At 42.9% G+C, this 15958-nt stretch overlaps 1 protein-coding gene across 1 annotated transcript; it reads left to right on the forward strand.

Moving 5' to 3' along the window:
• The first annotated feature begins 4338 nt into the window (after positions 1-4338).
• On the forward strand, positions 4339-5442 carry LOC111147235 (P2Y purinoceptor 3-like). Its single transcript, XM_022503158.1, has one exon. It carries the CDS (start codon positions 4339-4341, stop codon positions 5440-5442), a length of 1104 nt encoding a protein of 367 aa, XP_022358866.1.
• Positions 5443-15958: the final 10516 nt, after the last annotated feature.

The following is a 15958-nucleotide window of genomic DNA, read 5'->3' on the forward strand; positions in this document are numbered from 1 at the left end:
ACTGGTCTGCTGGCCAAATGACACCAAGTTATCTAGTGAATTTGAAACATAAGAAAAGTAATTCAAAGTAAACCACCAACTATTTTCATCCACCACCTCATAGAATGTACCTGGGGGCCTCATTTTTTTAAAAAAAAACTTGTCAAAAAATCAAATAATTACACTGTGGTATTCATCTTTGTAGTTTATCTTTGTAAATTCATCTGTGTAATTCATCTTTGTAAATTAAGAAATACACATATTAATCAACAGTTTTGCAGAATAACTTGTAAAAATGAACTTTCACTGTCTGAAGGTATTTATGAGACTCCATTAAGTAGTTCCATCTGTTTAAGCAAGAAAAGTCTCCAGATATAGGTAAAATATTAAATATTAAAATCAATTCATAGATTTAAACATGTATAATACAATAGTGGCATTTTAAAATGAAAATGAGCAATGCTCACTCCTTTGGCCTAGAATCTTTTTTAAAGATTTTCTCATTCAACAATCATTCCTCCACAATCAAAAGGCAGTAACATAGGGGGTGCCTGGGTAGCTCAGTGGGTTGAGCCTCTGCCTTCAGCTCAGGTCATGATCTCAGGGTCCTAGGATCAAGTCCTGGGATCAAGCTTCACGTTGGGCTCTCTGCTCAGCAGAGAGCCTGCTTCTGCCTCTCTGCCTACTTGTGACTTCTGTCTGTCAAATAAATAAATAAAATCTTTTTTTAAAAAGTAACATTTTGTCGTTACTCAAATTTATTCGTCACTTTTCTTTTTTCTGAACTCTTGAAATATGTATCTTATAAACTTGTTAAAGGAGAGAGAACAGTTCTTTCATCACAGGTGTGCTTTTCCCTGGGGGATGATAGCTATTTTAGGCCATTAAGATGACAAAGACTTCCCCATCCCTTTTGAAAGATGTCCAGTGTGATACCGAGATCACTACTGCTCTTGGGAAGGCTTGATGAGGCCCCTGTCTGTATAGCAGGGGGCCACAAAGAGACCCAGGCTCTTGGAGACTCACAGTGGGAAGACCCTGGGCTCAAGGTCAGAAGCCATCATACCCACTTAACTATACACTGGGGACACCTGCTTCATTCTTTCCATAAGGCCCATCTTCCCACTGAGCCCATTTAAAAGAAACAAATTCCAACCCTAAATTGTGTCAGTCTTTTTGAAAGCTCTTGGGGAAATGGTGATAAAGAGGGGAAACTGTATAATGCAGTACACACTTTCCAAAAGTGCGGACTTCTCCTTAGAATCCCATTCATCATGGCAGATGCCCCCTCAGTTCTCATCTATTGTAAAACCCCAGCCTGCCTCTCCTCCACTCCTTTCCTTTATTCTATGAATAGCTACATGGCCCTTCAGTTCTGCATCCCAGTGAATGGGGAGAATTAGAAGTTCTAGGGAGGCAAAAAAAAAAAAAAGCCAGGGGTGACACAAGCCAGGAAAGAGAGGCTTCTGGGAGGAGGGGATGGTCAACACTGTCAGGGCTTTCAGCTAGTGAATTAACCCTTTATGACCTGACTTTTTCTTCTTCCTCTTCCTTTCTCCATAATAGCAACCTCAATGATACACTAGTCTAAACACCATGTAGTTCTCTACACTTATCCCTTGACTAAGATGGTCATCCTCTCACCTGAAAAGCTGTCTCTCCACAATAGGTAGGCCTTGAAGTACATATACAGTATCAGCCTGCTCAAGCTGCTGTAACAAAATACCAGACTGGGTGGCTTAAACAGTGGAAACATTTCTGGAAAGTGAGAAGTCCCAGATCGAGAACTGCAGGGTTTGGTGTCTGTTGAGATCTCTGTTTCAGGCCTGCAGGCCACCTTCTCACTAAGTCCTCACATAAAGTCAATGCTCTGCTGTCCTTCATTACAAAGACACTAATCCTACAGAATTAAGGTCTCACTCTTATGACCTCATCTAACCTTAATTACTTCCTCACTCCAACTTCAGTCACATTAGGGGTTAAGGGTTCAACACCTGAATCTGTAGGGGACATAATTCAGACCACAGCAGAAGTTAATAGCCACAGAGAAACAAGGGACTTTCTCCAATTATGGGATAGCAAAGGCACACTTGCCCTCCCATCCTCCCACACAAACAAAAGAGCTCAGGTTTTCAGGGCACCATAGTCCCTAGCAAAAGAGGAAGGTGTGAGAAGAAAGCTAAAATACGTTGGGTTTCTCCCTTGCGGCAGGCCAGTGGGTGCTGTGTGCCTTTCTTCTAGCTAATTCTCATGGCAACCTCACCTCACAGAGAGACTGCCCCATTTTACAGCTGAAGAGACCACAGCTCCAAGAGACAAAGTGGCTTAGTTCAAACTGTGCTAGTGGCCCCTGGCAGAGCTAGATCTGAGCACTTTCCACCACGCCACAAGGCGCTCTGAGGGAGCAGAAACCCACAATCCACATCAAGAACCAGCATACTAGATTAGAGGGCCTAGTGAGCCCCATAGAGGGGTCTTCTCTAACCCTCAATTTCCTCAGCAGTAACCTGGAGCTAATAATGCTTCCTCCACAAGCTTGTTCTGAGGATTAAATAAGCTCACAGTGTGAACTAACTGGCTGAGCCTGCACTAAGCCAAGTTGGTTCCCCTCTTTGTCTTCCCTCTGAGAGCCCACACCAAGCTGGGAAGGCAGCTTCGCTGAAAATAACTAGGCATTTGCCAACCCCCCACATGAAAGATTACAGGGAACAAAATGAGAGAAAACTACATTCCTTTTACTCACCCAGCCAAAAAGCTTTGCTCTCCTTAGTCAGGTAGATTGTAAAGCCAGTTAACAAGGAGGTGAGCCCTCTGGCAAGCTGCAGCCTGGAGAGCCACTGTCCCCCAACCTCAGAACATCAGGCCCAACGTTCAAGCTTTAGGCTTTGGCTCAGGCCCTGGCCTCACCACCTACTCACTCCGTCTCAGGGACACCCTCGACTCCTCCTCTGGTGCGTGCCCCATGTCCACGCAGTCCTGTCCTTCCTGCCTCAGCAGCATCTCCAGAGACCGACCCTCCACCCACCCCGCATGGCCTCACTTGGGGAACTGAACAACCCTCACCTGCGTACACTGCTACAGCTCCCTTACGGTCTGGCCGCTCCAGGCCTGGCTCTCAGCTGCTATTGGGGATCTTCCTCACACACAGCCCATCCCATCACCATCTTGCTGAAGAACGCCCACCCTCCTTCTGGGGGCACCCCCACGCTGGCTTCCCTGCCACCCCAGGAAATGCGGAGGCCTTAAGCTCCACTGCCTTTCGTGGGCTGCCTCCCCAACCCCAAGGAAGGCCCCTCACCCTTCTTTGCCTAGCGAGCTCCTCTGTTCTTTCCCCAAGCAGCTCAAACAGCAGCTCAGCAGAGAACTGCTGATCCTGCTGGTCTTCACAGCATTTTGCTGACCATTCTTCACATTGTTACAATTAGCTGTATTGGTTTCTGTCTTCCCCACCAGACTGAAATCCTAGAGAGTAAGAGCTGTATTTTATTCATCTTTGTATCCCTAGTGCCAGACCCAATAGATGCTCAATAAATGTTTGTTGACTGACAGAGTGAATGAGGTCTCTGTTCCTTTTGTTATGAATAAAGCTCTGCGTTACAGCTTATAGTCAGCCCTTGGTAGCACTGTGCTATAGCTTTTGGTTGACACTCAATCTATGCCAGTTACCTATTTGAAACCTTTCTCTCTTGCCCTGTATTAGCTTGTCTTTCTGAATGTCAAACCCTAGAAATAAATTTTTCATTCCTATAGGCTCCATGGTGGTTGGCTGACCAACCCACTGACTTCCCAGCGTGACAGAAATGTGCAGGCTCCACACACAGTTTCCTCCGCTATCTGGATCTGCCTACTGGATCTGCTTCCTCAGCAGAGATGGGAGTATGGAAGAAGCTGCACCTGACCTCATGGCTTAGATTTGGTTTTGGATGTTCAGGATGCTGAGGTGGTTAATAAGCAAATCAGCCTCGGTATTCAAATATGCAGTTAAGAAATCTCGAAAGAGATACAAATCCAAATGCCCTTGGAGATTTCCTGACTCTATACAAAGGATTCTAGGCAGAGGAGTCACAGTGCTTGAGGTTGTATGCCCTGTTGAAATTACAGCACCTCCCTGCAGCATGTGTACTTGAGCTTCCTAATCACATCCCAGCCTAGAGCAGAAAGCATACAGGATAGTGGAAGGTCAGCCCTTTGGAGCTGGTAAGTCTACAAGCCCTGCTTTAAAAGACTCCTGTGCCCTTGGGTTTAATTTTTTTTTTCTTCCTGGAGCTGGCCTATGTCAAACAAGGACTCTGACCAGACTGGGAACACAGAGTTGAATGCCAGATCAAGGGAGAACCTAAGACACACGCAGCCAAGTTCATGATGCTATGCTGCCCATTTTGTTTCCTTCCAGGTAAAGCACAAGCAGAAGCAGCTGTGCTTCCGGAGGGAGCATCCCAGGAAATGGAGACGCTGGATACTAATGCCTCGAGGGACCAGCAAGTCTGCAAGTTCTCGGAGGACTACAAGCAAATCTACCTGTCCCTGACCTACAGTGTCATCCTCATACTAGGACTACCCCTGAATGGCACGGTCTTGTGGCTCTCCTGGCGCCAAACCAAGCCTTGGAGCTGTGCCACCATCTACCTGGTGAACCTGATGGTAGCTGACCTGCTTTACGTGCTGACGCTGCCCTTCCTCATCATCACCTACTCCCTGGGTGACAGGTGGCCCTTTGGGGAGCTGCTGTGCAGGCTGGTGCGCTTCCTGTTCTACACCAACCTTTACGGCAGCATCCTGCTATTGACCTGCATCTCCGCACACCGCTTCCTGGGCGTGTGCCACCCGCTGCGCTCGCTGCCCTACAGGAGCCGCCGGCACGCCCTCCTGGGCACGGCCACCACCTGGGCCCTGGTGGTCCTCCAGCTACTGCCCACCCTCTTCTTCTCCCACACAGACTACATCGATGGCCAGATGGTCTGCTACGACATGACCGGCCCAGAGAATTTTGATCAGTTCTTTGCCTATGGCATGGTTCTGACACTGTCTGGCTTCGCCTTACCTTCGTTGGTCATCTTGGTGTGCTACTCGCTGATGGTGAGGAGCCTGATCAAGCCAGGAGAGACCCTCAGGAGGACAGGCAATACAGCCCGGGCCAAGTCCATCCGGACCATCTTGCTGGTGTGCGGCCTCTTCACCCTCTGCTTTGTCCCCTTCCACATCACACGTTCCTTCTACCTCACACTCCGCTTTCTATCTTCACAGGACTGCCAGCTCTTAATGGTGGCCAGCATGGCCTATAAGATATGGAGGCCTCTGGTGAGCATGAGCAGCTGCCTTAACCCAGTCCTGTACTTTCTATCGGTTGGGAATAACAGAGTCAGGCTCTTCCAGGAACTCAGGCATAATAAGGTGGGTGAGCAACCAGCTGGAGCCAAGGGAGAGAAACCCAGGGGTGGCCAGATCTGGGTACTGACAAGATGAAGTTTGGGGAAAATGAGCTCCAAGATGTTGATAATGACTTGTCTGAACACAGTCATGTGGTATCAGGAGAGGGGCTCAAGATCTCTGAGCAGTATCCTGCTACAAAGGATTTTATACTGATGTTAAGAGATTGTAAAGGAAGAGTATGGAGACAGCCACCAACACAAAGGAAAACTCTCATTTTAATCAGAGCTGGAATTTAGCTCTTATCACTCAGGCCTAAGCTTGAACATCACCTCCTCAGAAGCTCCTACCCACCCTAGTTAACACTGACCTCTTTCCTCATAACCCAGTCACTATTTCCCTATCTATTGTCTTTTTAGCACTTATTAGTGCCTGACCTTGTTAACTGGTTTACTCATGTACAGTCTGTTTCTTCCCCCTAGAATTAGGTTCCAACAGGACAGGGACCTCATCTGTCTGACTGCTATACCCCTAAGGTGCCTCCGCAGCAGGGCCCCGCACACAGTGAGTGTACAATCAACAGGAGTGGAATGAATAAGTAATGAGTGGATGCATGGATAAGTGAACAAAGCCCTTACCACGGAAAAGCACTTTACATGCAATAATTCATTTGTTCCTCACAACAGCCCTTGGAGGTGCGAACTACTGTTAGCCCCGTTTACAGATAAACAACGAGCCTTAAGTAACTTGCCCAAGGTCACCCAGCTGCAGAATGGTTAGATCCTCATGCTGGATGGAAGCTTTGAACCCAGGCACCGGCCTCTGAAGCACAGGCTCCTAAGACGGACGCATATGGCCCAGTCCAAACGCTGCTCAAGAGCCAGCCGAGCGCACCTTGGCAGCACCCGCTCCTCGTTCACATCAGCTCAGCTCTCACACAGCTGCTCGCAGGTGCAGACCACGGGGTATACAGCGTGCGTTCTTTCACTATACTTCTTAACCAGGGTTCTAAGGTTAGAAAAAAACTCTGCAGGGCAAAGTGGAAAAAAAAAGCAGGGCAACGCAAGTGCATGAATGGCGATTCACCTTATCCTTATTTGAACATAATGTTTATGACAGAAAAATTTTACCACCGTATTTAGTCATAATATGATGTTCATTCTTAAAATATATATATATATAAAGGGACACCTGGGTGGCTCAGTTGGTTAAGCTGCTAAGCATCTGCCTTTGGCTTGGGTCATGATTCCAGGGTCCTGGGGTCGAGTCCCACATCAGGCTCTCTGCTCAGTGAGGAGCCTGCTTTTCCCTCTGCCTGCCATTCCCCCTGCTTGTGTGTTCTCTGTCTCTCTCTTTCAATCTAACAAATAAATAAATAAAATCTGTAAAAAAAAAAAAAAAAGATCCATGGTAATCTGAAAAGATAACCTTAAAAACCTCTCATATTTGAACAATAATGATCTCCAAGGAGTTCTCAGATCTAAACATACATTATTTAATAATTCATTATAATCTCCCTATGAAGAGGTAGATAAGCCTTTTTAATAAAAACCAAAGAATAACCCGTCATTACTACCCCACTCTAATTACAGGAAGTGTCTGAGTAAGCCATGTATATGTCTACATTATAAAATTTTATTCTGAAAGCGCAGTTTATTGCTTTCAAAGGCACACAATAATTAGAACTAGACAAAGTGTTGCCTAGCAGAATTCTTTAGGATAATTAATTTAATGAAAGGCAAGGATGTTTTCTCATTAGTAGGTCAGCTGTTTCCACATAAGTGCCTCTATAGCAGCTAAAAGAACTTAAAACTGTTTGCTCGTTTGAATATTCTCAGCTCTCTTGCTTATATTATTCATTTTTGTCCCTTCCTTTGCATAGCACACACAGAAGAGTCAGGTATCCAAAAGTCCCAATTGTCACACCTTACAAAATAATACGGTTTACATTACTGGAAAAATGGTGCACGAGGCTCCTCAATAAAAACATAAAGCCAGGAGTGCCGGAGTGGCTCAGTGGGTTAAAGCCTCTGCCTTCAGCTCAGGTCATGATCCCAGGGTCCTGGGATCGAGCCCCACATCGGGCTCTCTGCTCAGTGGGGAGCCTGCTTCCCCCCTCTCTGCCTGCCTCTCTGCCTGCTTGTGATCTCTGTCACATAAATAAATAAAATCTTAAAAAAAAAAAAAAAAAAAAAAAAAACATAAAGCCATCCCGTGTGTCCCCTTAGCACTTACCTCGAATGTACACCAGCCTGCCAACCCTGGAGGTGGGAAGAAAATTAATCTAGAATCCTCAGGTTACATCACCTTTATCTAAAAAGCACGTGCTTTAACACCCCAATTCAAAGTTTTCCAGCCTTTAGTCTTTGTTAACTTAGGTGCTTGCAATTATTTCTCTGATCTATATAATGTTAATTTTGCTTCTGCAGAGTCTTCCAACCTACTTAACAGCAAAGTATAAGCATCCATTTTTAACTTAGTTCTGTATAGTTGGGATAAAAAAAGTTTAACTTGGTTGACATCACATCCTGGTTTTCAGGGACAATTATCTCAAGACAAAACTCAAACTAGACTACTCCCTTTGAAAAAAAGACCCACTTGTAATGGGAGCTGGGAACCCAATATAAGTCAAGGGGATATTCCTGACTCCTCTGTGGTCACTGGAAAAAAAACTCACCCACAGAAGGTACAATAAGACTAGAAGAAACAAAAGTTCTTCCTGGATCTAGTCATCCAATGCCCACCATCCTGGTAAAAGCTGGGATCTTCAAATATGTTATTGCCCTGGGCCTCAAGAATCTTGCAAAATCTGCCTGGCTGTTCGGAAAAAAACTGAAGGTCAGCAAATATTACCATGTTCCAAACAGCATGACAGGGGCAGTAGCAGATACCCATATCTTGGCTGTAGCCACATACAAAAGTGTCAAGCATGGGGCCAGCCCTTAAGGACATTATAGACTATTGGAGAAACAAAACTGAAATGTTCAACAGCAATATGAACATTAATTCCACAGTTTCAGCAGCTACAGAAGAAATCATGCCAGCTGTTGATTAACCAAAAATAAACAGTACAAGCAGTACACATTAGGGAAGAGCAGGGGTAAGAATACTACTACTGACTGAGAGGGCCATGGAAGGCATCATAAGCATGCAGAAGGCTGGTGAAATTTCAATTAGCATAATTTCCCAAACAGTGTTCGAGAAAAGGAAAAATCTGTGAGAGCCCATGTTGGTGCTTGAAGAGGAGGAGGAGGAGATAATGCTGGAAAGGTGAGCTGAATTGTGATTACGAAGGCCACCCCAGAGCCGGCCAAAGAACCACTCAAGGCACAGGGAATCTTTGGGGGCATTTAAGCGGGAGAGGGATATGATCAAAGCTGTGACCCAGAAACTTAACCTGGCAGCCTCCATGTTTTGAATGAATTAGAGAAAAGAAACAAAACTGTCACAGCCAACTTGTGTGAGGTCCCAATTGGCCTTTCTTTCCTTCAAAGCCAGCCTACACACCACCTCCACATTTTCTTTAAAAGAGCATTTTTCTTATACGACATTCTCCCCAGCTCTGTCCATGCCCTCTCTATATCCTCACTTCTACAGGACAAAGCCCAGACTTCTCATGCAGGCATACTACACCTATCACAGTCCAGTCCCAACTGAACTTTTCAATTCACAGCTCTCCTGCCACACCATGTGGATTTCTACCCCTCACATGTTGACCACTCAATACCTTCCCCCAAACCTTCTCCACATGCTTAAGTACCCTTCCTCCTCCAGATGCCATCGGTCTCACTCTGCACTGCTGATTCTGCCATTGCCTTATCACCGTGGAGTTGAGGATGGTCTCCTTTCTCATTCCAGGTCTGTTTTCTCTCACCCACTAGTTCATTTTCCAATCTATACAACATGGCATGTTAGCAACATTTTGAACATAGTAGACACTCAGTAGGCAATGGTGATGCTGATAATGAAGAAGGCAGTCCACATTTAGAAGACCACTACAGTGAGCCAAGCATACAGATAATGGGCATGAACAGAACTAAAAAGACTGTAAAACATTAGATAGAATTAAGAGAAATAAAATACTCCTTTAGATGGGTGGTAAGGAGACAGAACAAAAATGACTCTAAGACTCCAAGCCTAAGGAATCAAAGGAATGATAAACTAGCACCTAGCACATAGTAGGCACTCAACAGTCAACGGCAAAGAAAAAGGAAGGTGGGGGGGAATCTGTACACTGCAGGGGAGAGTTCAGATTCAGACAAATTAAATGTGAGCGGCTAGGGAGGCCTCAGCGGGAAATGCAGGATAGAGGTTCAGAGACAGCTTAGGCTCAAACTCAGTTTACGATTAACCATCCAGGGAAATATTCAAAGCTGAAGATGTAAAGGGTACCACTGATAAAGAAGGAAAGAAAGAACGAAGGACCTAGGAGATATGGGAACCATAAAAGTCTTGACAGGTAACACAGGAATGTTAATCCAGGTGGTGCTGGATTCTAGAGTGCTAGAAAATCAAATGAGGGAAGAGTTTCAAGAAAGAGAGTAATTAACCAAAGATGTCACATGAAACAGACTAGTCAAAGAGAATAAACAGCTGTCTCTCAGAAAACAATTCAAATGCCACCTCTTCCAAGAAGCCTTCCCTGACCCTGCATCAGAACACCCTTTCCCTTCTCTCACCCACTACCCACACCCAAGAAACATCTCCCCTTCTACCAAGTATGAGCAGCAATATTTAAATCCTCTTACTTCCCCTCCTCCAGGATCTAGCAGACTTCAACATATGGGTACCCACTAAATCTTTGTAGAATAAATGAACACACAGCAAATGGTTCTCCTGTGTATGCTTTTCTGGAATTACTGCCTAAATCCAATTTATGAATGTGTGCCTATAAAATTAAATCATAAGTTGTCTGGGATTTATTTGTTCCAACACTCACCAACTCCAATTCAAAGCAATTCCGGAATACACAATACCTGTAAGCATGCTCACTTTTTAGCCCATGTTTTAAAAACAATAAAAAGTAAGGGAAATGTTTCACAAAGTTGTTTGCAGTTAAGCATAACTTAACCTAACCTTATAAAGTTATGTATTCTCATTATCTTTTACGTTCTTGTAAACCGGCCAAATCTCTTTAGTATTTCAGTTTCTCAACTTTTTGTTTTGTTGAGATTTTTTTTTTTAATGTATCAAACAATTTCAAAGGTAATGGCCTTAAGAAGAAATTCATGACGAGAAACAGAACTTACGTTCTTGCAGCTAGCTATAGCTGGCAATGTTTAAAGTGGTTAAACCGTGAACAAAAAGCAAAAAGAGCCACTTCAAGAAAATTAAAGAATCACAGAGTCTGAGAATGTTCTACTCTGCAAGTAGAGAATCACATTAACAACGAGACCTTTATAAAGCGTTAACCTCACGATCAAAAAAACAAAAAACAAAGAAACAGCCACTAAAGACTCCTCCTTATGTTCTCTTACTTTATAGCCTACTTTCTTGCAAGAACAGGCTACACTTCTTTAGTGTAATTTCTACCATGGATTCATACTTCAAATCATTGCAAGCTGGCGGCTCTTTCCGGTTAAATGGCCCCCCCATCTACTGAAGCTGGAAATTTGGGAGTCGTGCTCAATCCCAGCCTCTCCCTCATCTCCCATAATCACATTGTCAGTTCAACCTCCCAAGCATCACTAGAACTTGTTTTTTTCATCTCCTTGTCACTGCTTTAGTTCAAATTCCCATCACCTCTCATGGGCGTCACTGCTCCAACCTATTAAACATCCTCCTGACTCTAGATCTGTTCCCTCAACCTCTACTTCATTTCCTCCCTTCTGCTCCTAGGGTCACCTTTCTGAAATGTAAACACTCTCTTAATCCCCAACAGAAGTATCTTCCAAAAATTCCCATTGTCTTCCAAAACTTTCCATTTGCCTTCAGGATTAAGATCATGCTGAACAAGGGAGCACCTGTGTGGCTCAGTCAGTTAAGCCTCCAACTCTTGGTTTTGACCCAGGTCATGATCTCAGGGTTCTGGGATCAAGCCCCAGGTCAGGCTCTGCACTCAGTGGGAAGTCTACTTCTCTCTCTCCCCCACCCCGCCTCTCTCCGCACTTGTATACACACTCTCTCTAAAATAAATAGGTAAGTGTTAAAAAAAAAAAACAAAAACAAAAAACCATGATGAACACAGAATGAAAGGGCTTCACCAATCTGCCTCATATCAAAACTTTCAAGCTAAACTCCCCCTGCATCCCCTTCATTCCATTTTCATTACCAGCAGGCTCACTCAGGATTAGCTTCATGATCTCTTGCCCTCCCCACTCTCTCCTCACTCCTTCCCTGCTTAGGTGAATCATCCTACTTACTCTTTATGATACAGTTCAAAGACTATCTCTTCTGGGAATCTTTGACGTATTCTAGGTCTTCTGAACCCCATTAACCATCGCTCTAGGACAGTGCTCATCACACTGTAACACAATCACAGAACCACTGATCCTTTGTCCATTTCCCCATGCATCCATGCAACTCTTGAGGAAGACAGTCAACATTTTCCACATCTCTCAACAGCCACCTCCAGTAAGGAACTTTAGGTTCAGTGATGCCAGAAACAAATGATGACACAGAAATCTATGCATATCTTATATTATCAAGCATCATCACATTGTTATAGCATCATGCTCGATTTTTCCCACATCTGGTTTCCTTTGAATTAAAAGATGATGTCAAACATACATCCCAATTTCAGAGATGTTTAAGGTGAAATATTATAGTCTATGAGATACAGCATATTAAGTAACATGATCATAAAAACTTTATGTAGTCATCAGACTAGAATAGCATTTTCCCGGTTCAAGTGTCGAAAATAAATCAAACTTAATTCTTAAATGAAGATACCACATGTACATTACCTTAAAATATTGTAATATTTTCCCTATGAAATGATCATTGAGTAACTGTTTGTTCTGTATCCTAATTGTGGTAGCCTGAACACAAATCTCTACCTATTAAAATTCACAGAACTATAAAATAAAGTTAAAGCCATGGAAAATACTTCTAAACATCCACTAAATATGTCTGTCCTCTTAGGCTCATTCCCCCACTTTCCATCCACCAAGTCTGGACTCCACCTCCAAAGACCCCACCAGAACCCAAAGAGGACACATTTCTCCTCTGACACTTTCACTCCATCTAATGATCAGCGACCCTAAAATCCGTGATAACCTGTCTCCAGGCCCATCTGCCCACTTCCTCTGTGTTCCAGCCCAGGCTTCCCCTTGCTAATACAGGGCCTGTTCTCCTTCCAGTCATTTCTCTCCCAGCGCAGTTGCTGCTCAAGCCCAGCCATTCTCTTCTCAACCTCCTCCTCACTCACTCCATCAACTACCCAACTCTTGTGCACTGTACCCTGTGAAATCTGGGCTCTAATGCGGGCAGGAGGGGGGAAAAAGAAGAGGGGTTCACCTTGTGTCCTGACACTTGTATTTACCTCTTCCCCAGGGCAGGCAGGATCTGCTTTGAAAGGTTAAAAACTAACTGAACATGCTAAGACACAGAACCTGAAATAGTCAGATTTCCCTCAGAAAACTGAACAAGCTTCAATACTGGGGGAGGAGGGAAGGAGTTGGATAAACCTCGCAAGAAGCTTAAAAGTGTCATCAGCCCACACTTTCATCTGTTCGTGAACAACCCACTGTGTCCTAGAAATTTCTCAGCATGCTCTATTTATTTGCCAGAGTGCCCAAAGGAATCCGAGCAGAATCCTAGGAGAGCCATATTCTCCAATTCATCAACTAAATGCAAGGAATGGATGGATATTTCTCTAGACAGTGTTTCAGGTCATCATCCACCAATGAATATATATCTAATATGTGGTAATCGACCATATCCGTATGTTTCATAAATTAAGTACATGAGTGCTAGAAGAAACTCTAATGATACTCCATTTTGCTGATCAGGAAATGGAAGCACAGAAAGTTACAACCTAGTAAAACTTAGGAGACGAGCATAGAAGATGATCTTCTTCAAAGAGACCAAAAAAGACAAACTTCTACAAAGGACATACTAATCCCAAACAGAAATACCACTGATTTTCACTACACAATTAATTTGCAAAGATATGGAGGAAAAAAATCATTTTAAGAAGCTGAGTGAGTTAGGCAGGGTCACTGACAACATGTGGTACTGATAAAGATCCACCAAGGAGAAGACATATATACTTGAGTACATGACCTTATATAGGAACAGCTCATGAGACTATGTGGTAATAAGTTTGTAAACAGTTTGGTTGTCTGGCCTACCTGCATGATGTCAAGGACTGTTCAGTATTTCCTACAAAAGATCAAAGTTTTCCCCCATTAACTTCTAGAGAGCAAATCTCTGTTCGGGGCCTGAACTCAATTTTCCCCTGGTGCACTCCAAGAACAAGTTAATGGAAGGGAGTATGAGGGAGTATGAGGCTGAGGTTGAGACAGTCCAGAAATCATGGATAGTCTGCAGACAACTTGAAGCTGTACTGTGCCACCAATGAGATCAGAAAGTGTGTTATTAGCCCTTACCCCATTCTCTATTCTGTCTCTCAAGGTTCCCTTCACATGCAATTTTTTTCCAGTCAATGCAAATTCTAACTCAGGGACCTGTTAATTCCCACCTACGTCTCCAAAGTTCTTTGAGAAACACTATCTGTTACCTTCCTCCTTTCTGAAAACCAACTACCACTTTCCTCAAAAGTAGCACTCAAACTTGTATTTAATTTTCTTCTTTGTGGGATTTTAAAAGCTTCTATTACAGTATTTACTGTTGAAAAATTAGAAAATATAAATAAGCCAAAAGAAAGTCCTCATCCAAAGGCATTTACATACATATCCTTCAGACACGTTTGTTTGTTTTTATAAAAACAGCAGCATTCTGGGGGCACCTGGGTGGCTCAGTCAGTTGAGCATCTGACTTGATTTTGGCTCAGGTCGTGATCTTGGGAATTATGGGATCAAGCCCCAAACGGCTCCACATTCAGCGCAGTCTGCTTGGGTTTCTCTCCCATGCAGGCAGGCTCTCTCTTTCCCTCATAAATAAATCTTTAAAAAAAAAAAAAAAAAAAGCAGCACTCTGAATCTTCATATAATAATAATAATGCCATCATTCCATGTCAATGCTCTCTAATGAAACCATTTAATGACTGTTTTAATATTTCACTTAAAGCATATGATTATGATGTACTTAACAAATTACCTATTCTTATAAACGTGGGTGACTTCCTATTTTAGGCTATTATAAAGCAATCTTGCTATGAAAACACTTTCTTAAAATACATTTATGTGTATATTTGCCTGGTGGTTCCCTTGGGGTAAATTATTAGAAATGAAACTGCTATGCCAAAAGGTATGAAGCCCATCATCATTCCCTTTATAGGTCTTTTTATTCATATTGCCAAATTATCCTCCAAAAACTTATTTCATTTTATTCTTTTTATTTATATATCATTCAAAAAAATATTTATTTTGTGCCTACTTTTGCTAGGAACTATCAACACAATCATAATGAACACATTAGACATGGTCCCTGCCCTCATGGAGCTTACAATCTAAAGGAAGAGCGAGACGCCCCCACCCACACTATCACAAATTCTTCATTATAAGCTGAGGTGAACAAAGAAGGAAAAATACGGGGCTTTTCAAAAATCACAAAAATTTTAGAAGAACTTGATATAGCCTGAAGGTCTGGAAGAGTTTCCCTGGGAAAAATGCGTCTGAGCTGGGGCTAAGGTTTCTGTTGTAAATCAGGTAAAACCAGGTTGTAAAGAATCCTGGATGAAATATTCTAGGCAAAGGGAACAGCAAGGACAAAGCCCCTGAAAAGGCAAGGAAGAGGACCCATCTGAAAAAATGTAATGAAGCAGCTCGTTATGGCTGAGGCACGGAGGCAGTGGAAAGAGTAAGGCAGGGGCCAGACCACACAAGCCCTCCAGCAGCAGCAGCAACTGGCTTCTTCCACTCTCACCAGCTGGTAAAGCCAACATTCAATAATCTGGGCTACAAAAGTCACATGGCAGTCAAAGTCAAAAGAACAAACAATGAATAATGACACAATAAAACTGTAAATCAGAAAAATGGATGTAAATAAACTTGACCTGAACAAGGAATGTACTTTCAATCTGTCCCAGAACTTTCAAGCATACAATCTTATGTCCTATATTTTGAACAATACAACTAGCTAAATATGACAGTTTAACAGTTGTCTAAAATATCTGCATACTCCTGGAGAGCAAAACACATGAAAAATTCTTTGACTTTAATATATAATATGCTAAAACTAAGTCAATTAAAAAGTTTTTAAGTTTGTCAAAAGAAATTTTATAATTGTATTTTATTTAACCTGGAAATCATACATGTTACTTAGGTTCTACTCTGGAGAAAACAGTACTCCATTGATTTTCAAAGGCAAATTTTCTTTACTCTGACGTTGATTATCTTACAGAAATAGTCTTCCAAATAAATAAGACTTAAAATCAGTATTTTCATATTTTTTAAAATAAAGTTTTAGAAGACATCAAGTATTCCTTTTGCAGTGTTTTTATTCATGTAGATATGCAACTATCATAATTTAAAGGACACTTTTTAGT

Source organism: Enhydra lutris, unplaced genomic scaffold, assembly GCF_002288905.1.
Source record: "Enhydra lutris kenyoni isolate GAN:26980312 unplaced genomic scaffold, ASM228890v2 scaffoldscaffold2, whole genome shotgun sequence".
NCBI lineage: Eukaryota > Metazoa > Chordata > Mammalia > Carnivora > Mustelidae > Enhydra > Enhydra lutris.